Source organism: Motacilla alba, chromosome 29 (genome assembly GCF_015832195.1).
Source record: "Motacilla alba alba isolate MOTALB_02 chromosome 29, Motacilla_alba_V1.0_pri, whole genome shotgun sequence".
NCBI classification, from domain to species: domain Eukaryota; kingdom Metazoa; phylum Chordata; class Aves; order Passeriformes; family Motacillidae; genus Motacilla; species Motacilla alba.
The window spans coordinates 108,859-133,360 of NC_052044.1; the positions used below are offsets into that span (position 1 = coordinate 108,859).

Sequence of the window (24,502 nt, forward strand, 5' to 3'; positions counted from 1 at the left end):
ATCCCAGGCTGTGTTTCGGGGTGCCAGGACGATCTTGGGGTGCTCGGATCAGTCTGGGCGTGGTGGGATCCATCTCAGGGTGCCTGGTGCAGTTTTGGGATTCCCAAGTCTTTCTTGGGGGACTGGGACCACTCTTGGTGTTCCCAGATCAGTTTTGGGGTCTCTGGGTCTGTTTGGGGGTCCCAGAATCTGTTTTAGAGTGCCAGGACCCATCTGTTTCTGCCAGGATCAATCGTGGGGTGCCCGGCTTCCTTCCTGGGGTGCCAGGATCCGTTTTGGGGGGCCAGGACCCATCCCGGGGTACAAATACCTGTTCTGGGTTGCCTGGATCTCTCCCAGGTGCCAGGACCTGTCTTGGGGTGCCCCTGTCCGTGTTGGCGTGCCAGAACCCATCTGTGGGTGTCTGGGTTTGTTTTGGGGTGCCAGGGTCCCTCCTGGGGCACCAGGGTCCCTCCTGGGGTGTCTGTGACCGTGCCAATGTGCCCAGGTCCGTTTTTTGATGTCCGGCTGTGTTTTGGGGCGCCAGGACTCGTCCTGGGCTGTCAATATCTGTTTGGGTCCCTCCTGGGGTGTCAGGACCCTTCCAGGGCTGCCAGGACTTGTTTTGGGATAGCAATCCCTGTTTTGGGGTGCCTGGGTCCTTTCTTGGGATGCCCAGACCAGTTTCAGGGCGTCTGTGCCCATCCCGGGCTGCCTGGGACTGTTTTGGCACACCAGGACCCATCCCAGTTTTGGGGGGCCAGGGTCTTTTTGGGGGTGGCCAGCTCCCTCGGGGGGTGCCAGGGCCCATCTCAGGGTGCCTGGGTCTGTTTTGGGGTTCCCGGATACCCTCTGGGGTGCCAGAACCCATTCCAGGGTACTTGGGTCAGTTTGGGGGTACAAGCACCCACCCTGGGGGCGTCAGAGCTCATTTTGGGGTGCCTGGGTCTGTTTCGGGATGCCAGGTTTGTTTTGGGGTGCCAGGACCCCTTTTGGGACATCAGAACCTATTTTGGGGTGCCTGGGTCCCTTCCTGGGCTCATCCGGGGGTACCAGGGTCTGTTTTGGGGTGCCCGTGCCGCTCCAGGGGGGTTTTGTGGGGCCCTTTTCTCTCGGGGTGCTGCCGCACCCCAAAACCCCTGGCTGCCCTCCAGCCCCCCCATTTTGGAGCGGCAGGGAGGGGGGGCAGCAGCCGCGTTTGGGGGTGCTGGCCCCCCTAGTTGGTTTGGGGGTGTCAGGGGGGTGCCCTGGGGTGTTTGGGCTGGTGGTGGTAGAGATTTGGGGGCTCGGAGCCCTTTTGGGGGGCTCGGAGCCGTCCTGGAGGGTCCCCACGGTGGGAAGGGGGACCCCCCAAAATCGCGGCTGCCTTTGTGCCCCGTCAGTCACCAAGCCCGGCCCGGCCCGGGAGGGTTCGGGGCTGGAGCAGATTTGGGGGTCCCTCCATGGCTTGGGGGGGGAGTTTCCACAGCGTCTGGGGGCCTTGCAGGTTTTGGGGTGTCCCCCCCCGCCCCGTTCCCTCCGCGGGCCGGGGGGTGACACCTGGTGTCCGTAATTAGTGCCGGCAGAGGGTTAATTCATTAATTCGCTAATTAATTAAGGAGCTGGGGAGGCGCGCGGCACACGGGGCCCTCAGGGCTCCCCAGTTCGCACCCCAGGGGATTTGGGGAACCCCGGGGGGTTTGGGGACCCTTCCCAGCTTTGTGGGGGCAGGGGAGGGGTGGTCCCAAACTGGGGGGGGCTCCCTCAGAGCCACCGCGAGCCCCTCAAATTTGGGGAGTCCGAGGGTTGGGCCCTCGGGGGCCCTGGGATTCAGGGGGGGCCCTGAGCTTTTGGGGGGGCCTTTGGGGTGAAGGGGGGTGCTGGCTCGCGGGGTGCTGACGCAGCCCCCCTTGAAAAGGGGGTGGGATCAGTGGTGCCCCCCCGGGAGGGTTAAACTGGGGTCACCTGCACCCCCTTCCTGCCCCCCCGTTTCAACTCCCCCTGACCCCATGTCTGTGGGGTTTTTTTGGGGGGATCCCCCTGCTTTTTGGGGGACCGGGGGCTGGTTTGGGGGCTCACAGGGTTCTTCGGGCGGGGAGGGGTTTGAGGGGTTTGGGGACCCCCCGAGGTCTCCCCCGCAGCCCTCAGAGCCCCCCCCGGCCTCCCGGCCCGGTGATTTTGGGGTTCGCGGACGCTGGAGGGCGGCAGAGGAGCGGGAATGGACCGGGGGGGGCAGGGATTTGGGGCCTCCCCAATTGCGGGTGGGGTGAGTCGGGAATGGGGGGGTCCCCGCCCGGGTCCGGCTCCACTGAGAATTTGGGGGCTGGGGGGAGGGGGGAGTGGTGTCAGGGGGTGGATCGGGGGGCGTGGGGGGGGTCTGATGGTTTTAGGGGGGTCTGGGGGAGGCTGGCGGTGGATCTGGAGGGTCCGGGGGGGGACAGGGGGTGGGTTTGGGGGTCTCTGGAGGGGTTTGGGTGCTGGGGGCTGCAGGAGGGCTGAGGGGTCTGGGGGAGGCTGGGGGCAGCTCTGGGGGGGGGCTCTGGGGGGTCTGGGGGGGTCTAGGAGTAGATGGGGGGGATCGGGGGGCTTTGGGGGTGTGGGGAGCCTGGCCGGGCGGTGGGGTCTGGGGTCTCGGGGGCTTGGCTGCGGGGGTGTGGGGGGATCTGGGTGGTTCTGGAGGCGCGGCTGAGCCCCACGGACCCTCCCGCTTGGAAACTGGGGGTCGTGGAGACCCTGCAGGGAAACTGAGGAAGGGATTGTTTGTGGGGGGAGCTGGAGCCCTGTGGGACCCCCGGGATGTCACCTCGTGTCACCCTCAGTGCCATCTGGACTGCGGGGGGTGGGAGAGGACCCCTCCCAGAACCCCCTCAGTGATCCCCCCACAATCCCCTGCTCACTTCGCCCCCCTCCCCAAGGCGGGGCACCCCAAATTAGGGAGGGGGCAACCATGGGCGGGTCTCTGGGGGCAGGGGGTCTCGCCCCACCCCGCTGGGACACTGCGGGGGGACCTCGGGGGTCCCGGGGCACCCACAGGGTCCTGCTGAGGGGATCTAATCTCCCCATCACCCAAACCTGCCAGCACTGGAGCTGAGGGCGCTGGTGGTGCCCGGGGAGGGAAACTGAGGCACGGGGACATCTCGGGGATCCCTCCCCCCGCAGGATTTGACGCCGAACCCACCCTGGGGGTTCATGCCCGGTTCCTCGGGACCCCCAGGGCTGCGGGGGGGTGCGGGGCAGGCTGAGACCTGACCCCGCTCATCCCCTGGGTGGGGCCGTGACTCACCCGCCCGGCGGGGCCCCCTTTGAGGGCCGCAGCTTTGGGGGGGTCCCTGAGCATTTCGGGGCGTTGAGGGGGAGCCGGCAGAGGGAACCCGGAGTGTTGGTCCCTTCGGGTCCCTTTTGGGGGCCTTTGAGGGGTTTGGGGTGCTGGAGGAGATGGGAGCGCTCCGGTGCCTGGGGCGGGGTCGTGCTCGGGGGTTCGGGTCTCCACAGCTTCGGGGGTCCCTGCTCCTCCTGGGGTCATCTGGGTCCCTCTTGGGATGGGGGCAGTGGGGTGAGCAGTTTGGGGGTGCTGAGCCGTTGTGGGGGGTTCTGGGGCCTCGTGAGAGGCGATGGAGGAAATGGGGGATATGGGGGAAACCCCCCTGCCCTTTGGGGGTCCCCCTGTGCCTGAGGATGAGGTCAGGCCCAGGGGGCTTGGGGGTTTGTGCCCCCCCCCCCCCCCAGGTTTTTCTGCCAGGGAACCTGAAGCCCCATTTCCACCACTGAGGGTCCGTCCGAGCTCAGACACCCCAAATCCACCTCCCGAACGGGCTTCTTCACCTCAAACCCCACCTCCCCATGGGGGGGATCCCCAAAATCTGGGGGCTCAGACTTCCTGCCCCCCAAATGTTCCTGGATCATCAACATCCTCAACCCCCATCTCTGTGGGACCCCCCCAAGCTCAGCCCCCTACAGATCCACCTCCTGAAGGGGCTCCTTCACCCCAAAACCCACCTCCACATGGAGGGGACCCCCAAAATCCAGGAGCTCAGGTAGACACCTCCTCACACAGATGTGTCCAGGGTGTTTCTACCCCACAGCGGGGCATCCCTGCCCTGTACTGGGGGCTGGTCCCTTGGCTGCCACCCGGGTGGGGTTTTGGGGTGCAGTGACAAGCTGGGGCCTGTCGGGGCGATTAACTGCCGTAATTAGCGTCGGGAGGAGCCGCCCAAACTCTCGGTACTTTCACACGCACACCCCTGCACTCCTCCCCTCCTGGCACCCCAAACCTCCTCCCCAGCGTCCCCCAGAGCCCCCTGAGGCTCTGCACCCCCAGACCCAGCACAGTTTGAGTCTGCATGAGATGAGCAGTGACCCCAGGAGCTGGAGAACCCCCAGGAAGGGGGCCGGGGGGCAGGTGGGGAGGTTTGGGGTGTGGTCTCATTTCTGGGACCCCGGTTGGGCTTTGGGGCACGTTCTGGCCCTTTAGAGGGTGTTCTGGATTTGGGATCCCAAGGGTCTGCGGAGGGAGTGGTACAGGGATACCCTGGGGTGAAGCCCACCTATTTCCCACCCCCAGGAATTTGGGGAGGGGTGATGCTGCACCTGGGGGGCCTACTGGGCTCAACCCTCCCCAATCCCAATGGTTTTCCCTCAAAACCATGGGCTCCCCCCCACCTGAAGCACGTGCCCCAACTCTTTTAACTCTGAATGCACCCCATTTTGGTGTCCTCGTTTGGTCCCCCTGTGGGAAGAAACAGGGGGACCTGGGTGTTCAGCAGGTCTTTATTCCCATGGGATATTCATGTGGATTCCTGTGGGATTCCCAGGGTCCCTGCCTGGGACCCACCCCCACCCTGTGACCCCCAGAAGGGTCCTCACCCCCTCACGGTGATCATGGGGGGCTGTCAAGCCCGACTGTGTGCTCCTTCCTGGGGCTGCCTCCCCGATGATCCCAATCCTCCTTCCCTGGGATCTGTTTCCCAGCGCTGGCGCTGAGATGAGCTTTCCCTCTGGCTGGGCATGGTGTGGGGTCCCACCCCTGGCAGTGGGACAGCAGGAGAGGTGACACCAATGGCACCACAACAGGAATGAGAGCCAACCCGCCCCTGGGGGCTGTGGCTCCTGGGATCGGGGGGTGCCATGAGCTCCGGGCCGCCAGCTCTGCTCCCGCCGTGGATTCCAGGGCGCCCGAGGCCCTCGGCAGTCCCAGGGTGCCGCCCGTCTTCTGCAACACCTGCTTTGATCTCCCGGGAATCCATACTGTTGTTCCAGCCGTCACCATCCCTGCTCCCAGCCCTGCAATTTCTCAGCTCGGTGGCTGCCAGCGGAGCAGCCAGGAGTTTCCGGATCTGAGGCTTTCCCAGTTGAACCCAGTCCCAGCACAGTTTTGGGGTGAAAATGGCTGTATTTTGGGCTCTGGTTCTGCTACACATTTCCCTGGCTGGGACTGCTGGCTGCCCGTGCTGGTGGTCCCTGCTCCCGCGGGATACAGAGGGAAGGTGGGATGTTGGGGTGCTGGGGGGGTGACGGTGGCCAAGGCTGAGTGGGGGACGGCCCTCCATGTCAGGGTGGCTGTGTTGGGTAGGTGATGGTGGACAACAGTGGGAGCGGGGTGGTGGCCAGCGCTGGCCGGGTGGATGGTGGCCAATTTTGAGTGGTGATGGTGGCCAGCACTGGGTGGGTGATGGTGGCCCCCCTTGGGCCCTCGGCTTTGCTCCTGGTGCATTCCCATCCCGGCAAGTGCCGGAGCATCTGAGGTGCTCCACCTTGGAGTTCAGGAGGGATTTGGGAACTGCTCCCGTGTCCCAGTGGGGTGCCTTCACCCCTTGGTGGCAGGGCGGGGCAGGGCTTTGCTGGCCCAGCAGCTGCTTGGGCAAGTGCTGAGCTGGCCGCAGGGCAGCAGCTGGGCCAGGAGCTGCTGCTGGAGCCACCCTGGGAACTCCTGGCAGGAATGCTCTCCGCCCGGGCTCCAACAGGTTCATTCGGTTTTGGGGCTGATCTGCCGGTTGCGTAAGGCGAGGAGATGCAGCCGCCGCCTTCTTCCGTCAGCTCAAACCGCTTCTCTTCTCCAGCTGGAAAACTGGGGAACCCCGGAGGGTGGGAGAGGGTTTCCAGGTGGGATTGGGGCGTGCAGGATGCGCATTGTTCAAGGGGAGCATCAACTTCCCTGTTCCCTGCCCTGTAAATTCCCTGGGGCTGAAAATCCTGGAGCTTCAGGAATCCCCAATGAGAGTCAGGAGGAAACACCGGGACATGCACCCAGACCTAGATTTACATCTTTTCAGTGAAAAAAAAAAGCCAGGGTGAACAGTCTTGGAGCTGAAACTGGTTCCACAAACCTCTCCCAATGAACGGGATAATCCAGAGCTGGACTTTATTGGCAGTGTGGGGTGGGGGGGAAGTTTTGGGGTTTTTTATTTGTTTTAACAGGGGGATAAACGAGGATCCTAAATGGAGGCAGCTCAACACCTCATTTGAATAGAAATTTAAAGCAATTAAGCAATTAAATTGTGTTGTTTTAACAACGGGGTAGGCTGGGAGTGGCTTTGCTGAATACCACATGCTGACATGCTGTGGAGGGACTGGAGACCCACAGGGACCCTCAGGAAACATCACAGAATCCCTGGAAGGTTCCTCAGAGGAGGGATGTGATCCTCTGTCAAAGCTGAGGGTCAGGGAACAGTCTTGACCCTGCTGGGGTGTGTCCAACACAGATATATTGGGATATTTCGGTCTCTGCAAATCCCAGTGTGTCCCGCCCAGCTCAACCCATCACTCAGAGGGCTCCAGAATGACTTCAAAACCCTTTCAGAAGGTTTCAGAAGGTTTTAAAACCACCTTATTGACATAGATGTAGTTTTAGAACCCTGCCCGACACTAATGCTCCCAGTTGTGAAACACTTTGGACAACCCACGTCACCCCTCCTCCGAGCAGGAGGTTGAAACGGAGTGCATCTGAGGGTGTGCCTCGGAGCCTGGGCTTTTGTTGGAATTCAGTGAACCCAGCCACTGGAGTCAGGCCGAAAGTGACAGATTTAGCTAAAACAAGGGTTTCCCTCGGGGGCGTGATGCATCAGAGAGTTCTCGGGGCTTTGGCCACGGCCCAGGGAATTTGGGTTGGAGCTCAGCTCCAACACCAACAATACTTTTGTTTTCCTTTGCTCTCTGGGGAGTGTTTGCAGGCAGGTCATGGTTGTGCCAAAGTGAGGAGGGCGTCCTTTCAAACCTGAAAACAATGAAGAGAATGAAACAATCCCCAAAAAGTGACATCTCCACTCCCCCCTGGCACGACCAACTCCCTGTGCCCATAAAAAGGGGGACCCAGCAGCTGCTCCCACAGGACCTGGCTTCTTTAGCCTCTCAAGCTCCAGCCTCAGCCTCTTGCTCAGAATCTTGGGGACCCTCCACCATGTCTCGCCAGTCCTGCGCTCTTGGCAAGGGGTTCAGCTCCAGCTCTGTGTGCTTCGGGAACAAGAACAAGGTCACGTTTGGCTCCATGCCCCGTGGAGGATGCCGGGGACCTGGTGGCGCCGCTGGCTTCAGCAGCAGGAGCCTCTATTCCCTGGGGGGCAGTAAAAGCACCTCCCTGGGAGGATTTGGGGGGGCTGGTGGCGCCTGCAGAGGCTTCGGTGGCCAAGGAGGCTTCGGCTTTGGGGCCGGAGCAGGATTTGGGGGTGGCTATGGCGCAGGGTGCTTTGGTGGAGGCCCTGGCAGCGGCTTTGGTGGCTTTGGTGGAGGATTTGATGGTGGGATGGGGGGCCAGGGCTTCCCCCCATGCCCCCCGGGTGGCATCAGGGAGGTGACCATCAACCAGAGCCTGCTGGCCCCCCTCAATCTGGAGATTGACCCCGAGATCCAGAAGGTTCGGACGCAGGAGCGGGAGGAGATCAAGAAACTCAACGACAAGTTCGCCTCCTTCATTGACAAGGTTTGGAAGGGCTTCGCTCCAGGATGGGCTCTGGAGGGTGGGAATGACCCGGAGATGCTCATCCAGGGGCACCCAGAGCTGCAGCTGCCCAGGTCACCATGAACTGACGGTGTTTGGGGCTGTTTTTAAGGGGAAAATGGGCTATTTTACGGGGAACATTGGGCTGCTTTGAAGGAGCAGGTGAAACTTTTTGGGTGTTTGGGGCTATTTTAATGGGATTTTGGGTGCTTCAGGCTACTCTTAAGGAGAAGATGTGATTTTGAGTGACTTGAGCTATTTTAAAGCAGAAGGTGAGATTTTTTTTGGAATATTTTTAAGGAGATGTTGGGATTTGGGATGTTTGGACTGTTTTTAAGAAGAAGATGTGATACGTAGTGATTTAGGCTGCTTTTAAGGAGGCAACTGGACTTTTTGGGTGTTTTGGTTTATTTTGAAGATGCTTGGACTTTTTTTGGCTATTTTGAACAAGAAGATGCCAAACCCATGAGGTTCATTGTGTTTCTCCTGTTCAGAGGCTCCAGAACTGGGAAGGGGACGTGACCCCCTTTTGCCCGCTCACCCCATCCACTGTGGTCCTGTAGGACTGGGCAGCTACCACACATTAAATGAGAATAAAACATGGAAAGCACGTGGGGGGAAAAAATCAATAAAAAGACGGGGTTTTGAAAGGAGAATCTGAGTCTTTCCCCACCTGTTCAGGTCCGGTTCCTGGAGCAGCAGAACCGAGTCCTGGAGACCAAGTGGAAGCTGCTGCAGGAGCAGGGCGGGACAGGAACGGGGGGCAGGAACCTGGACCCCTTCTTTGAGACCTACATCAGCGGGCTGAGGAAGCAGCTGGATTGTCTCTCCAGCGAGAAGCACCAGCTGGACACAGAGCTGAAGAGCTTCCAGGACATGGTGGAGGACTTCAAGACAAAGTAAGTGGCTTGGGGTGTCTGGTGGTGAATAATCAAAGAGAAAAACTCACTTCAAAGGGCCAAAAAAGGAGAAATATTGATCATAATTTTTTCCCAATGGTTAGAAAATGTAAAATGTTTTGGGAAAAGTGACTTTGGATGGAAACTGGTGCTTTTTCAAGGTATTTCTCAACTTCTCTCAGATTTTCTCAATATATTGCTCGAACTGTGCTTCTTCCTGAAGGAGGATCCTCCGCTCTTTGTCTTCCTCAAGAAGGAATTCTTTAAGAATCAGTGACATTATGATTTAATTTATTAATCAGTTACTAAACCTAGCTCTAATTTCCTTATGGATTTCCTCATGATTCTTTCACATAATATCATTCAGGATTTGAGGGTTTCCATGGAAGGCTGAGATGAAGTTAAAAAAAAAAAAGAAAAAGAAAGAAAAAGTAAAGACTATTTTCCTGCTGTTATTTATTATAATATATAATTTATTTTAGCCTATAAATATGAACATAAAATGTGTCCAGTTGGAAAAAATAGAACAAAGACTGGAGAAATGAATCCACTTAAGGAATTACAAAAAACAGTGGGCAAAGAAGTCTGGGAATCATGGGAATCAACCAGAGGCTGCTGGGTGAAAATTGACTTTATATTTGGAGACGAGCATCTGGAAGATTTGAGTCCATTTGGGATTCTGGGGTGTCCTGTGCAGGAGCAGGACTTGATGATCCCTGTAAGCCCTTCCAAATCAGGAGATTCCATGATACCTGTGAGGAGCTGAAGGTTCTTGGATCTCGTAGAAGGAGTTTGGAGTGGCCGCAAGCACCAGGACTCCCTTTAGCAGAGCCAGAATTCCTCTTTCCAGGCTTTCCTCACCCAGGCGCTGGAAGCGCAGGAGCCAGGGCTTGTCCTGAAAGGCGAAGTGCAATTCCCTGTCCATAAATCTCCCTCGTGGCAGATCTATTTTTGCTGGGTTTATGAGTCCGAGGCCAACAATGTTCATTAGTCTGAGCCGGAGCCAAAACAAGCAGCCAGATTCCATCTCCCTCCTTCCCATCCACAGGTACGAGGAGGAGATAAACAAAAGGACGGCAGCTGAGAACGAATTTGTGCTCCTGAAGAAGGTCAAGTCCTTGTTTTTTACCTAAAGGGACTCCACGAGAGCTGGAGAGGGACTGTGGACAATGGCCTGGAGTGACAGGACAGAGGGAAAGGCATTCCATTGCCAGAGGGCAGGGTTAGGTGGGATATTGGGCAGGAGTTCTTCCCTGTGAGGGTGGGGAGGCCCTGGAATGGATTTCCAAGAGAAGCTGTGGCTGCCTGACCCCTGGAAGTGTCCCAGGCCAAGCTGGATGGGGCTTGGAGCAGCCTGGGAGAGTGGAAGGTGTCCCTGCCATGGAAGGGGGTGGGATTGCATTTACAGTCCCTTCCAACCCAGACCATTCCATGATTCCATGAAATTTTGGATTAACTGGTGTGTGCTGAGCAGGTTTTCTCATCCCATCTCGGCTGCAGGACGTAGATGGAGTCTACATGACCAAGGTGGAACTCCAGGGAAAACTGGATTCTCTGTCGGATGAGATCAACTTCCTCAAGTGTCTCTACGAGGCAGTGAGTACTGCGGGGCACCGGGCTGGGGGCGGGCTGTGACACCGTCAGGAAGCTCTGGAAGGGCTAAATCCGCTTGGGCATCACCTGCAGGAGCTGTGCCAGATGCAGAAGACTGTGTCCGACACCTCGGTGGTGCTGTCCATGGACAACAACCGGAGCCTGGACCTGGACAGCATCATCGCCGAGGTGAAGGCGCAGTACGAGGAGATCGCCAACCGCAGCCGGCTGGAGGCCGAGTCCTGGTACCGGTGCAAGGTGAGGGTGGCACACACTGCCGGGGTTCTCCAGGGTCCAGGGGGGTGGGAGAGCTACTGGTGGCTGCTCAGGCCATGGAAAGATCTGGAATGTTGCTGGTGCTGGTCCATCCAGAGTGGACCTGGCACAGATTTGCTCTCCTTGGCTTCCCTGTGGTGGTGTGGGAGCAGCTGTGAGGTTACAACGCACTCAACATGCTTCTGCTTCATCCCACCAGTATGAGGAGCTGCAGGCAACTGCGGGCAAGCATGGTGACAGCCTGAAGGACACCAAGACCGAGATCTCAGAGCTCAACCGCATGATCCAGAGGATCCGGGCTGAGATCGAGAATGTGAAGAAGCAGGTGGGGGTTATGTTTCTTGAGCAATGGGGAAGACCTCTTGGTCATGCCTTTTAGAACTTCCTGAGGGGAAGTAAGTGTGGTGGGAATTGCTGGGCATGGGAGGGACCAGGGAATAGCTGAGCCTAAGTGGCTCTGGTACACGTTGCCCAGAGAAGTTATGGATGCTCCATCCAAGGCCAGGTGGGACGTGGCTGGGATAGTGGAAGGTGTCCCTGCACATGCTCCTGATCATCTTTAAGGTCCCGTCCAAGCCAAACCATGACATGTTCCTCTGATCTGGGATTATGGCTTCATATCTCACTGGCTGCCCCCACCCCGCTCATCCCGCCCACGTCTTGCCCTCCAGTGTGAGACCATTCAGACGTCGATTGCGGATGCGGAGCAGCGCGGGGAGGTGGCTCTCAAGGATGCCAGGGACAAACTGACCGAGCTGGAGACAGCCCTGCAGAAGGCCAAGGCTGACATGGCCCGGCAGCTCCGGGAATACCAGGAGCTCATGAACGTCAAGCTGGCCCTGGATGTGGAGATTGCGACCTACAGGAAGCTGCTGGAGGGCGAGGAGTGCAGGTGGGTGGGATACAGCAAGAATCCTGATCAATCAGTGGGAAAATTGTGTACAGTCATCTTTATACATATTAATGGTGCTGTCATGAGCTGTGGACCATGGTCCTGTGGCTGTGTCAGTGGACCAATCCTGACTTCATGGGGTTGGACCGCTCCGGATGCTCGGGCTGGATTTGACACTCCATCTTGTTCCCTTGCAGGATGTCTGGAGAGTGCCAGAGCTCTGTCAGCATCTGTAAGTACTGTTCCCACAGGAGTATGGGGGGCTGAGATTGGTGCTCCCAAACTTCTTGGTGGCATCGGAGGTAACCTGGTGCCTTTTGTTCCTCTCCGCAGCCGTGGTGGGCGGCAGCAGCTCCATGGGAGGTGGATATGGCAGCGGATTGTGCCTTGGAGGAGGAGGAATTGGCTTTGGAAGCGGGAAAGGCAGCTGCAACACGGGCGGCGCTGGTTTATGCTTCAGCCTGGGAGGGGGTGGATTTGGTGCTGGGGGTGGATTTGGCTCCCTGGGTGGGGGATCTAGCTCGGTGGTGGTGGGGGGATCTGGCACCATCCTGAAGAACAGTGGCCCCACCAGCCGGAGGGCATAAGAAAGGGATCAACCCCCTGACCCCGGCACCCAGAGGAGAAAGGGAGCAAACTGCATGATGAGCCCCCGGTGACCACCTGGTGAGGACTGAGATTCCCAACAGCAGCCGAGAACAGCTCAATCCCTCGTGCTCCCGTCCAGCTGCTGGACATCAAGGTGCCCAGCTCTCCTTTGGGAGCAGGACCTGCCCATTCATGGGAGCACCAAACCTGGCTGGGATGAGCCCAGCACCCTCCAAGCAAGAGGCGCCCGGCCACAGGCAGGAGCGGGGACGGATCCGAGCGCAGCTCCGAGTGCGGAGGGGAGCTCCGGCTTCTCTCAAGCTCTTGTGCCGGATCCAGCCGTGGTGCAACTTTAATCAGTGTCACTCATCAGCTGCAGCTCGAGCTCCAAAACAGGAATTTCCTCCTGGTGCCTTGGCTGAAGATGTTTCTCACCCAACTGACTTTTAGTTTGCTTCCCTCCCCCCCCAAGTTTCACTCGTGCTGTTGTAAAATGTTTATTTTTACTCAGGGTTCACCTTTTCCTTGGGACCATGGGAACAATCATGTGTGTTTGCTTAAGCCTTTCTCCTTGGCATGTGCTATCCCCCAATAAACACGAGAGGCAGAAACCTGGTGTGGTTTTCTCCGCGACCAAAGAGTTTCATGTTGTAACAAGTCTCATCTTCTGATGAGATCTGAAAACATTTCCTGACTTTCTCCTGCCCTTTGAAGTCTGAATTTAAAGGAACTCGGGTGAAGGGGCAACCGGGTCTCCTCTCACCCCTCTCTGTCTCCAAAAATGTGAGGAGTTTGTGAGTTTTGCAGAATAAGGAGGGTCTCACCAGGGAGGCTGAAGGGACGTTGGGTGCAGAGAGACAGTGACACGGTCGGGGTGACAGCCCTGGGAGTGAGCCCACTCCTAGCAGAGAGAAAGAGGCAGCCCCTGGATCCTCCTGTGTGTCCTGCAGGATCTCCAGACGTGGCAGAGATTGTTGTTCTGCCATTGTCCCACAAGGTCTGAGCAGACTTTCAGACTCTGTGGATTTTAGGAGACTCTTCCCTTCCTCCGTCTCTTCCTGAGCCCTTTCCATGCTGGAGTTAGCCAAGTTGGGATGTTCCCCAGCTATCCCACCTCTTCCTGGCCATTGTGCCTGCCCACCCTGCCTTCCAAGGTGGCCCCAGGACTGCAGTGCCACAGCTGGAGCTCCCAGGCACTCTTTGTGTGCACTCCAGGTGCTTCAGGATCATCCTACCATGGTTGGTGTGGGAGAAGGAAGAGCAGTCATTACCCCTCCAAATAATTTGGAGCAAATTCCTTGGTATACATTATTTTTGAGCCAGCCCTGCAGCTTTTCCTGCTGTCTGCACTCATCAAGGATCCATGGATTGCTCTTAAGTCATCTCCAAAAGGTAACTGAGCCATGGGAACAACAAGACTTCCCCCCGCCCGCTCCATCAAACCCCACCTCTCCCCAAAAGCAGAGTATTTGGATAAATTTTGATCCCCAAACTCCTGCTGTGGTTTGACCTCTCGCTCAGGAGACCTTGAATCACATCCCTGGCCAACCACAGAGTGTGCTTGGGGTGACTCATCCCATTTCTCCCATGTTCCATTCTGAGCTGGAAAAGGCTGAAGACATCCAGAACCAGCAGTGACAGGCGGAATGTCACAATGGAATGTCACAATGCTGCCAGCACGGGCTTGTCACTGCTTGGGTGGGGACACCGTTTGAGCAGTGGTTAAACATTCAGGGAGTTGTAAAAGTGACCTGGAGTGGTGTTGAATGAAAAGGCTTTGACTTCCCTCGGAGTCACCCCAATCCAAACTTGCTTCCAGCAGTGACTCCTGCCTGAGGAGAGACAAAGGGCTTCTCCAGGAGCTCAAAGGCTGTCGCTACAACAAACATACTTACAAATCCCTCCCTTTTTGTTCCTAGGATTGCACCAGCAATTAGGGAAAAATTATCCCAGGCTGGACGCAGTGGTGATATAATTCCTGCCTCTGATTGGAGGAGAGACAATGTTTTCCATAGTCTGAAAACAGGATTGGATTCATCAGGGTTTGTCCCTGCCCATGGCAGGGGATGGACCAAGATGAACTTTAAGGTCCTTTCCAACCCAAACCATTCCATGATTCTGTGATTTCATGGTTTCCTCTCAGGCCTGAAATGATGGGCTGCGGGGTGATGGCTTCCAGCAGGTAGAGGGCAGGATTAGATGGGATATCTGGAAGGAATTCCTCCCTGTGAGGGTGGTGAGGTCCTGGAATGGATTTTCTGGAAAAGCTGTGGCTGCTGCATCCCTGCAAGTGCCCAAGTCCAGGCTGGACAGGGCTTGGAGCAGTGCTGGAAGGGTTCCCTGTCCATGGCAGGGATAGGATGGGATGATCTTTCCACTCCTTTCCCACCCAAGCCATCCCAGCTCTGCCCATCATGTTTGAACCGGGAGGTGATATCAATACCCAAATCCCAGTTTGATTTCCTAAGCTTGGCTGGAGAGAGGGCCGTGACTCAACGCTCTGCGTTATCTCTCCACGGGCGCTCGGGGCTCTGCCGTTTGCTGACTCGGGAACTCTCCTCCCCTGGGAACAGGAGAACTTTCAGATCGTGTCATCCCGCCCACAGAAAGAGAAAAAAATCCCAGCAAAAATCCCCCAGGAAAATGTAACCAGAGGTTTGATAACGCTGAGGGGGGTGGGTCTTGGCTGGGCTCTTGGGGGACAGTGCCTCAGCCCCCATTTTTATTGTCTGTGTATTGATTTATTGTCTATTTCTTGATTTATTGCCTATAAAACCTTCTGTCCAACCCCCAACCTCTCCCTTCCTTTGCTCTCACAGTGAGATTTTGATATTATATATATTTATTTTTTCAAAAGTAGGACTTTATGATCTCGAAGGTCTTTTCCAGTCTTAACAATTCTATGATTCCCCGACTTTTCCTTATCTACCGCTCCTAATCCACCTCCTCGAGTCCTCCCAGACCCACACAGGTCCCGGAGGTGGGATAAACACAGGGAATATCATGTTTTCCAGTGGAAATGCCAGTTTAGCTGCACATCCAGGTCCCAAGGCACTTTTGGAAATGGGTGTCTGGGCAATATTTTTAGAGGTATTTAAACATCTGATGATACCAGAAGTTGCTGGTGTGGATTTTCCAGAAGCTCTTAATTAGTATGTGTCCTGTGAGAATTCCGAGACCTGCACCAGATGGCTGCCAGCACAGTTAGTTGTCTCCAGAGCTGTGGGTTTGGACTTCAGTGTGGCCTAGGTGGCTTTAAAATGTTGAAAAATAATTTTAAAAAAATCTACTTTTTCAATAAAAAAAGAAAATGAGACTAATTGCTGTTCGATAAGCAAGGCAAAAGGGTGGATCTGTGGAGGATTTTTGGATTAAATTACTTACAGAGTCAGCCTGAATCATTCCATGATTCTGTGAAGGGCGGTGCATGCCCAATCCCTGGAAATGTTCAAGGCCAGGTAGGACAGGGGCTTGGAGCCACCTGGAATAGTGAAAGGTGTCCCTGCCCATGGCAGGCGGTGGAATGAGATGGGCTTTAAGGTCCTTTTCAACCCAAACCATTCTGGAATTCTGTGATGGATCATAGTCTGAATCCACCCTCAGCTGGGGATCTGAACGGGCGGATTCCGACAAACTCCTGCCTCTCTAAAATGTACACCTGCCAAAGATATATTTGCATAGAAACACCAAAATAAGTGAAACAGCTGAAAAGAACGGTGATTCCTCCAAGCCCTGTGCTCTCCGGATTTTCACCTCTCTATAAATGAGTTGAGCTCCTTTAATTGCACTTAAATTGTTCCAGGGCATGTAATGTGGGAAGCAAGGTTTGGGATCCCTCCTCCCACTGCGTTCCGGGGCTGTCCCTCCATCTTCCTGCACGTCCCACCACGGCAGCTGTGCCTGGTGTCTCCTCATGGTCCTGAAGCTTTCAGAAGATCCTACACAGGTTTCCCGGATAGGGTATTTCCTCACCAGTGCTGAGATTATCTTGGCATGAAGACATGAGACATGCTTTAGTCCAACAATAAATGAATTTCCAGTGCCAGCACCGGCGTCTCGTCACTGGTGAGGTTTTATTTATCAAAAAGGTGCAGAGCCTCATCAAAATGCAATTTGCTGAGCCCTGGCTGTAGATTGAGAAACTCAATTCTACAAGCCAAAGGCAATTTTCCAAGTAAAAAGAAGGCTGAGGGTGTAACTTAGGTGTGTTTTGGGAATTGTGAAAGCCAGGCTACAACTTGGCATGAATCGCAGTGCCTACCTGCAATGGGGCTTTGGAGTGAGAGATTTAAAGATAAACACAAACAGGGAAACAACCCCAGTGGATGAAAGGTGGAAAAAAATGCCTGGTGTGTCCCAGGGAGGCTCTTGCTCCTCCACAAGGTGTAGGATTCCATAGTCATGGAGTGCTGGGAGCCCCAGTTGGATCTTATTTGCCTTTTCTCCTGCATTAGAGGGTGTGTTTCTGGGTAGGGTCAATGTTTGGCAAATTGGAGATGGAAATCTTTAGCCACGCCACGCTGATGAAGACAGGACCTGTCTCCTCCTTCACGCCCATGCAGACCCAGCCTACCTCCAAAAACACATAAAAGGGAGCGTCCGCTGCCCTCCAGCCAGAGGGACTGACTTCCCTTCTTCCACCCACCTCCTCACCCACAACCCCGTCGAGTTCCTCAGCTTCTCCATTCTTGGCTCTTTTGAGGATAACCAGCCATGTCTCGTCAGTCTGTCTGCAGGAGCTTCGGAGGGGGGAGCAGGAGGGGCTTTAGCTCCTGCTCTGCCATCGGTGGTGGCTTTGGAGGCGGCAGCCGGAGCAGGAGCAGCTACAGCTCGTACTCCGTGTCCAGGGGATTCGGAGGTGGAGGACGGTGCGGGGGCTTCGGCAGCCGGAGCCTCCACAACATGGGGGGCAGCGCCAGGATGTCCATGGGCGGGTGCTACGGCGGCGGCTACGGCAGCAGGATGGGCGGCTTTGGCGGGAGCTACGGGGGTCTCGGCAGTTTTGGGGGTGGAATGGGTGGAGGAGGAGGAGGAATGTGCGGCTTTGGAGGAATGGGTGGAGGTGGAATGGGGGGTGGAGGAGGAATGGGTGGCTTTGGTGGTGGCATGGGTGGCTTTGGTGGTGGCATGGGTGGTGGAGGAATGGGTGGCTTTGCTGGCCCAGGCTTTGGCATGGGTGGCCCTGGGAGAGGCGGCCCTGGGATCCAGCCAGTGCAGATTGACACAACCCTCCTGCGCCCGGTCCATGTTGAGATTGACCCCCAGATCCAGCAAGTCAAAAACCAGGAGAAGGAGCAGATCAAGACCCTGAACAACCAGTTTGCCTCCTTCATCGACAAGGTGAGAGGGTGGGATTGTGCCTGATTAAGGTCAAAATTAGGAGGAACTTTACAGTGGCGCAGAAATGTCCTTCTGGAGCTAAATCCCAGCTGGCAGAGAAGCTTGAGCAGAGCCTTTTCATTAAGGGAAGAGATGGGAATCTCTCCTCCATACAAGATCAAAGCAATGTCTCCAGGGCTTTCATCTGTCCTGTTGCACCAAGCTCTACTCTGAGGTTACGCTCTCAAGCAGGTTCAACACCTTCAACCTCCGCAGGTTTCAGGCATAGATTCTCCCTCCTCCACCACTCTCTGCCCAAACAACCTCCCATTTAAGTATTAATTTATATATATTTCTCTTTCAAATCTCCAGGCTTGTAAATGTAGGCTGGAGATCAGATTTTCACACTACCTGTGATGGAGAAAGACTTGGAGTAAGGGCAATGTGTAAAAACTCCTTTGAGTAGAAAAATATTAGAAATTTCCTTCTTTTCCCAATTTTGCAGGTTAGGCACCATCAGAAAGTTAAAAAAAACCAGAATTAATTGGTTCTCTGAATCACCACACAAATCTTTGTGAGTGAGATTGCAAGAAATGTTTTGGTGGGAGCTGTTCCTGTGTGATGGTGGGTCTTCTGTGTCTTGGCTCTAGGTCCGATTCCTGGAGCAGCAGAACAAGGTGCTCTCCACCAAGTGGGAGCTGCTCCAGCAGCAAGGGCCGTCGGGGCCGAGGAAGAACCTGGATGTGATCTTTGAGAATTACATCCAGAACCTGCGCAGGCAGCTGGACTCAATCCTGGCACAGCGGGGCCAGCTGGAGTCAGAGCTGCAGAACATGCAGCAGTACGTCGAGGATTACAAAACCAAGTGAGTGCAGAGCCAGGAGCAGCTCAAGCAGCCTTTTGGTCATTTTAATTTTCCCCAACTGTTTTTTATGGTGATAGTGGAGATAGTTTTTCAGCCTAAATATTTTAATTTAGTGGCTTTTTCCCTTTTAGTTTGTTTCGAATGGCCTTAAGCAGGAAAGTCCAGGAATACAATTTGCACTTTTCCTCTCCATAGGTATGAGGAAGAGATCAACCGGCGCACGACAGCCGAGAACGAGTTCGTGGTGCTGAAGAAGGTGAGTCACAGGCATCACAAAATTATCCCTCAATATTTCGCTTTACCTGCGCTTGAATGGGAATTGTGGAGTTTTTAAGATGTCCCGGCTGATATCTGGAATCCCTTATATTCAATTGGCATAACACCATAACATTATTTATTTTTATTTATTTACATATATGGTTACTGAATTATATATAAGCATAATGATGCCCCAGTGAGTAACATCAAACCCTCAGCCCAGATGGCGATTCCCACAAGCCTGAAGGATTCCCAAGAGGAAAAAAATTATTTTCTGTGGGATCTTTCCTTTAGGATGTGGACAGTGCCTACATGACCAAAGTCGAGCTGGAAGCCAGGGTGGGAGCTCTGACAGACGAAATCAACTTCCTGAGGTGCATCTATGAGGAGGTAGGAGCTCTCTCTTCCCCTGGGGGGCTGGAATTTTCATCAGGTGTGTGGTGGCCGAGGACACTGAGGTTGGCCAGAGTGTCTGGGTGGATTTAGGCTTGAGATGGTGCCTCTGACTCAGGTCTTGGTTGCAGGAGCTGTCTCAGATGCAGACGATCAGCCGGGACCTGTCCGTGGTGGTGTCCATGGACAACAACCGGCACCTGGACCTGGACAGCATCATCGAGGAGGTTCGGCGCCAGTACGAGCAGATTGCCCAGAGCAGCCGGGCTGAGGCCGAGGCCTGGTACCAGAGCCAGGTGAGTCAGGGAGCAGTTGAGAATCCTGGGTGTGGCTGGGTGATTTACAATAATTTATGTCTGGGTGAGACACCTTTTCAAGCTAACGGGGTTGGAGCTCGTGGTGCAAGGAAGGTCCAGAGGGATTGAACTGCTTTTGAGGGATCTGACTCACAGTTCCCAGTGCGTCCCAAACTCACCAAGGTGTGTGGCACAAACTGATGCCTTGGGAGGCTGCCTAGAACAGAGGCCAGGCAGTGTGAAAGGAGTAAGGCAGGTATTTATAAAATGGCCTTCAAACAATACACCTTGGCAGTACAAGAGCCCGGCCAGGGCTACCAAGGTGGACCCAAGATGGACCCAAGATGGACCCAAGATGGACAATGGGTCACAAGTTTTTGCACGTTTATAGGTTTTGGTCCAGTTATGTATTGAGGTTAATTGTCCAATTACAGCTTCAGGTTACGTCCCATCCTTCCAGATTGTGCTCCTCAATTTGCTGCTGTTTATTCTTAAGCTTGGTTTCTGGGCTGGAAAAAGATTGTTTTGACTTACTGAACTGTGAGGAGAACTTGCTAACACTTTATATGAAGTTCAGAGTTATGTACTAATGCAGTACAGAATCTGGATAATATGAGTGCTAAAACTTAATGCATCCAAACCTCTCGATAAAAATGGCCCAAAATGCACCTTACTGAGAGAATTCCAGCCCAAGCGGCTTTTCAGAAGCCAAGAGATGCTTTTTAGTGTCACTAAGATCCATTTTGAAGCTCAAACCCCAAGACTGAGTCCCAGAGTCACCTTGAGCTGGGCACCCATCGGCAGTGCAGTGGGTCCTCACAGTGTCACCTGAGCCTTGAAACTGGGGACAAATGTCCTAGAGGCACCAGGAACGTGTCGCTGAAGGGTCGTTCTGTCTTGGTGCCATCAGTATGAGCAGCTCCAGAGCACGGCCGGCCGGCACGGGGACAACCTTCGCAACACCAAGATGGAGATCCAGGAGCTGACCAGGAACATCCAGAGGCTGCGGGCTGAGATTGAGACTGTGAAGAAGCAGGTAGGGATCGGTTGATGTCTTGGGGATGAGATTGAGGACATGAAGAAAGGAAGGGGCTGGTTGGTGTCTCAGGGGAAGAAGGCAGCAGGCTGCATCACAAAAAACCATGAGGGGAGCAGAAACCTCCCGACACCCCAAGCTCACTTCATGCAGATGTTTATTTCCTCCTGATTTCTCCTCTTGGGGGGTCTGAGGGCTGATCATTAGGGACAAAATGAGGCCTGAGAAAGCTCCTGTTGTGCTCCCCAGAACCAGCAGCTGCAGGCAGCCATTGCTGAGGCTGAGGAGAGGGGAGAGATGGCTCTCAAAGATGCCAGGTTGAAGCTGGAAGAGCTGGAGAGTGCCCTGCAGAAGGACAAGGAGGAGCTGGCTCGCCTGCTGAAGGAGTACCAGGAGCTGCTGAATGTCAAGATTGCACTGGACGTTGAGATTGCCATGTACAGGAAGCTGCTGGAGGGGGAGGAGAACAGGTAAACAACTGAGCTCTCACTGGGTGCTGTGATCTACACCTGGAATATTGGCTGAAATCCCAAACAAATTCTTTGGGCTAACGGGTGGTGGATGTTGTGATTGATACTTTGTGGGATATTCTGGGGCTCAGGACCCATAACTGGCTCCCTAGAGGTGGCAGAGCTGCTGCCCCATCTCTGGTGTGTTTTTAATGAACTTCAAATCTGGAGAAAACCTAATTGTAAAGAGGAATTGCCAATCTATTCCTCCTCCAATCTTTTAGTAATTCCAAAGTGGTTTAGGAGAGTGAACCAGGAAAATGATTTGACAGTCAAAACACAGTTGAAGGTTTTTACAACCTCTCTTTTATTGGGTAATTAAAATGTCCAATTTCCTTCACAGGCTGTGCAACGATGGCATGTCCAACGTCAATGTCTGTAAGTATCTGCCCTGGGGTCCCTCAGAAAAAGCATCAGACTGTTTCACCAGAGACAGGGCCTGCGACTGGGCAGCGGGAACATAACCTGTGCTTCTCTTCCAGCTGTGGTGGGCAGGACGACTGTCTCTGGAGGCAGAGGAGGCATGGGAGGAGGATTCGGAGGCAGCGGCATGGGAGGAGGATTCGGAGGCAGCGGCATGGGAGGAGGATTCGGAGGCGGCAGCTGTGGAATGGGAGGAGGAATGGGAGGAGGCAGCAGCTTCGGAGGAGGCAGCATGGGCGGCAGCTGTGGGATGGGGGGAGGAATGTACGCTGGCGGCTTCTCCTCTGGAAGCGGAAGGATGTGCGGCTCTGGCGGGGGATCCTCCTCCGTGCGGAGATGCGTCACCACCACCTCGGTCAAATCTTCGGGAGTGAGATTCTGAGCCCCGAAGGTTGCCAAGGAAAGAAGCACCTCCTCTCTCCTGCTGACAGCAGCCCAGCCTCCTGAAGCGCAGCCCTGGTGCCCTGCAATGGGATGAACTGTGTCCCCCGCACCCAGCTTGTCCCAGATCCTGGTGGCGATGCCGTGGGTGTCCCGGCACCGGGAGCTGCCTGGCAGGAGGGGCTGCTCTGCCTTCCTTGCTGTGTTGTACATTTCTTTTGGCAAACGTGTATAAAACTCCTCTTTCCTCCTCTCTCCTCCTGTTCTGTGTCGCTGGGGTGCTTCTGTGAGTGTCCATCCTGCTCTTCCCTTTGCAGGCCTTTGGGGTCAGGGTGGGTGTGGGGCAAGTGAGACTCATCCCGTGGGGAGGGGGCATCTCAGGCGGCAGCTAGAGGGGGGAGCTGGCCCAGGGTGGAGTTTCTGGGCAGCTTTGCTCACTTGGGAGCCCCAGGCGTGCTGCCAGCACACCTTCCCTGGAGCTGCAGCTTCCATTCCACTAGTCCCGGCTCTCAGTGACACCTGGGACACCTCACACACACCTGGACTATTCCTAAGGAGAACAAAATTGTCCTTCAGTGCCCAGCTCCCATGACACAGTGCGGGTGTGGTGTCCCCACCTCCCCCCCTCCTCTGTGGGCTGCCCTCCTTCCTCGGGATGTTGCCATTCCCAATAAATTGCAGAGAAAATTCACAGTGTCATTGTGTTGCTGCTTTGGGAGCTGCTCTGGGCAGGGTGGGAGAGGGGGGTGTTCTCCTGCCTGTCCCCGTATTTTGAGGGAGCAGATCAGTGGTGGGGATGGATCAGGGCAGGTGCCCCAGCTCAGATGATGCTCTTGACTCCCACCTGGAGGCCCAAGCCTATATCTGGAATGGTGGAGCCTGAATCCTCCAGCTGAACAATGAGAAATAAGAGCCCAGGTTGGATACCTGGAATCATTGAATAATGGAATGGTTTGGATTGGAAGGGACCATAAAGATTGTCCAATTCAGACCCCCTGCCCTGAACAGGGACACCTTCCACTAGATGGGAGGTGTCGCACCCCTTGGACCAACCAATGCAATTAAGTTGCTGCTTCTAAGGTTCCTTTGGGATCGTCTCCAGGTGCAGGAGACTTTGGCCTGTGTTAGGTGAAGGAGGTGGCACCAGAGTTGCCATGTGCAGTGGTGGGAGGGCAGGTGAATGTGGATCAGGATGTTGGCGAAGCACCTGCCACTGGCTGCAGTCAGCCACAAACTCATCTGCCCCAGGATGAGCCATGATTCCAGCTGTGGGAACACGATGGGCTGGGAAGGTGTGATTCACCCCCATCCATGAGCTCAGGTACCATCCTCTCCCTGAGAAGCCGGTGAGTTCCCCAGCGGCTCATCCTTGCTCCGAGAGCAGGAGGGAGAGATTTGGAGGAGCTCAAGGCAGGGGTTTGGGAGGGGAGTCCGGAGTGTTTGGTCTGAGCTGGGCTGTGGTTCCTCCACCACCTGAAGAGATCAAAGAGGCAGAAAACGCTGTCAGTGGTGGTTCAGGAGTCCCACAACAGCCTCTGGGAGTTGCTGATGTTCCCAGAGTGGATCAGGAAGCTGCAGACGGAGGAAGAGGTCCAGGAAAGGCAACAGGGAATGACTACAGGCTTCTTGGAAGAGACAATAATACCACTGGAAGCCCAGCAGGAGAGTGCCAGGGTTGGGGAACGTGGCTGGGTTTGGCCCAACAAGAAGATGTTGAGAAGGCTCTGAGAAGCTGGTGTTGTGCCAGGAGCACTTTGAGGTTTGGCTTGGGGCAAGAGTCACCTGTTTTGGTGCTTAATTTCAAGAGTCTGTTTCTTCTCAGCTTTAAAAACCAGAACACAGCATTGTAGTGCCATATGAGGAGTTGGTTGCAACACCTCCTCTGTGCAAGATGCATGACGGAAGCTCTTGGCTGGGTCAGATGTGAAGCCGGAGCGTGGCTTTGGTCTCCATCCATGTTTTCTGTCGAGTTCACATTTTCCCTGGTGTTGATCTTACCATGTTCAACTCCTTGTGTAAGAGATCTGAAGGATCAGTTTGGTGTTGAGTCTCACCTGAAGGAGGCTGAAGTGACTCCAGGTTTGGAATAATCTGCACATCTTGTCTGAAGAGACAAGTGTCTTCACATGCTAGAGTGACTCAATCTGGGCGTCTTATCTGCAGGAGCTGAGTGTGGTCAGCACCCAGGCATCTGGCTGACTTTGCAGATCTTCCTCCTTGCTGTGGAACCTCCTCGTGGCATATTCCAGTGAAGTGCTGGTGCCTTCATACCATGGGTTTGGCAGCTGGGAGGGAGGCCAGGAGAAGGGACAGCCTGTTTTCTCCCCCTAAACCCGAGCCACTCTGCAGCTGCCCCGGGCTGCTCGCCATGAGCAAGTGCGCTGGGCTGCAGGATGGTGTGGAGAGCTTAAATGTGCATCTGGGAGATGAGCATGGAGAAACCAGCCCATCTCGATTGCAGCTGCTTTTGGAAAGGAGGGTGTCCCCTCTGTGCTTTGGGGGTGCTGTCCATTCTCCAGCTGCAGGAACACACACCTGGGTAACCTTTGGCCAACCACTGGTCCCCCTCAAATCTGGATAACCTTGTCCCTCAAGGGTGGGACAATCCTTGGCCAACTCTTGTCTGAATCTCTTGAGAGGGGGATAACTCTTGACCAACCAGGAGCTAGGAGTGGGATAACTCTTGTTCAAGTGTTACTGAGCCCCCAGGAGTGGGATAACTCTTGGCCAACTGTTGAGTCTCCCAAGAGTGGGATAACCCTTGGTTAACCATTGACTCCCTCAAGGGGAATGTTCTCCCCTCCCCGTTCCATGCAGACCGGGGGGTTTAGTACCCCTTGTCCCAGTGACAGTCAGGGACATTTCAGTTTTTGATGCCTTTTGTTA

At 55.1% G+C, this 24,502-nt stretch overlaps 2 protein-coding genes across 2 annotated transcripts; both read left to right on the forward strand.

Moving 5' to 3' along the window:
* Positions 1–7,148: 7,148 nt before the first annotated feature.
* Positions 7,149–12,747, forward strand: LOC119712695 (keratin, type II cytoskeletal 4-like). The gene is made up of 9 exons (XM_038164239.1): positions 7,149–7,870; positions 8,570–8,787; positions 9,836–9,896; positions 10,288–10,383; positions 10,474–10,638; positions 10,856–10,981; positions 11,328–11,548; positions 11,746–11,780; positions 11,882–12,747. Exons 1-9 carry the CDS (start codon positions 7,178–7,180, stop codon positions 12,133–12,135), a joined length of 1,869 nt encoding a protein of 622 aa, XP_038020167.1. The 5' UTR covers positions 7,149–7,177; the 3' UTR covers positions 12,136–12,747.
* A 4,025-nt stretch (positions 12,748–16,772) lies between these two features.
* On the forward strand, positions 16,773–22,281 carry LOC119712696 (keratin, type II cytoskeletal 6C-like). Its single transcript, XM_038164240.1, has 9 exons — positions 16,773–17,476; positions 18,106–18,320; positions 18,516–18,576; positions 18,873–18,968; positions 19,103–19,267; positions 20,178–20,303; positions 20,553–20,773; positions 21,156–21,190; positions 21,295–22,281. Exons 1-9 carry the CDS (start codon positions 16,850–16,852, stop codon positions 21,615–21,617), a joined length of 1,869 nt encoding a protein of 622 aa, XP_038020168.1. The 5' UTR covers positions 16,773–16,849; the 3' UTR covers positions 21,618–22,281.
* Positions 22,282–24,502: the final 2,221 nt, after the last annotated feature.

Bases quoted from the DNA above. Each gene is read 5' to 3' on its own strand.
- LOC119712695 (XM_038164239.1), top strand. From the start codon at position 7,178: ATGAAGAGAATGAAACAATCCCCAAAAAGTGACATCTCCACTCCCCCC. The intron at 10,639-10,855 runs GTGAGGGTGGCA...TCATCCCACCAG, and splicing joins AGTCCTGGTACCGGTGCAAG to TATGAGGAGCTGCAGGCAAC. The intron at 11,549-11,745 runs GTGGGTGGGATA...GTTCCCTTGCAG, and splicing joins CTGGAGGGCGAGGAGTGCAG to GATGTCTGGAGAGTGCCAGA.
- LOC119712696 (XM_038164240.1), top strand. From the start codon at position 16,850: ATGTCTCGTCAGTCTGTCTGCAGGAGCTTCGGAGGGGGGAGCAGGAGG. The intron at 17,477-18,105 runs GTGAGAGGGTGG...TCTTGGCTCTAG, and splicing joins TTGCCTCCTTCATCGACAAG to GTCCGATTCCTGGAGCAGCA. The intron at 18,969-19,102 runs GTAGGAGCTCTC...TCTTGGTTGCAG, and splicing joins TGAGGTGCATCTATGAGGAG to GAGCTGTCTCAGATGCAGAC.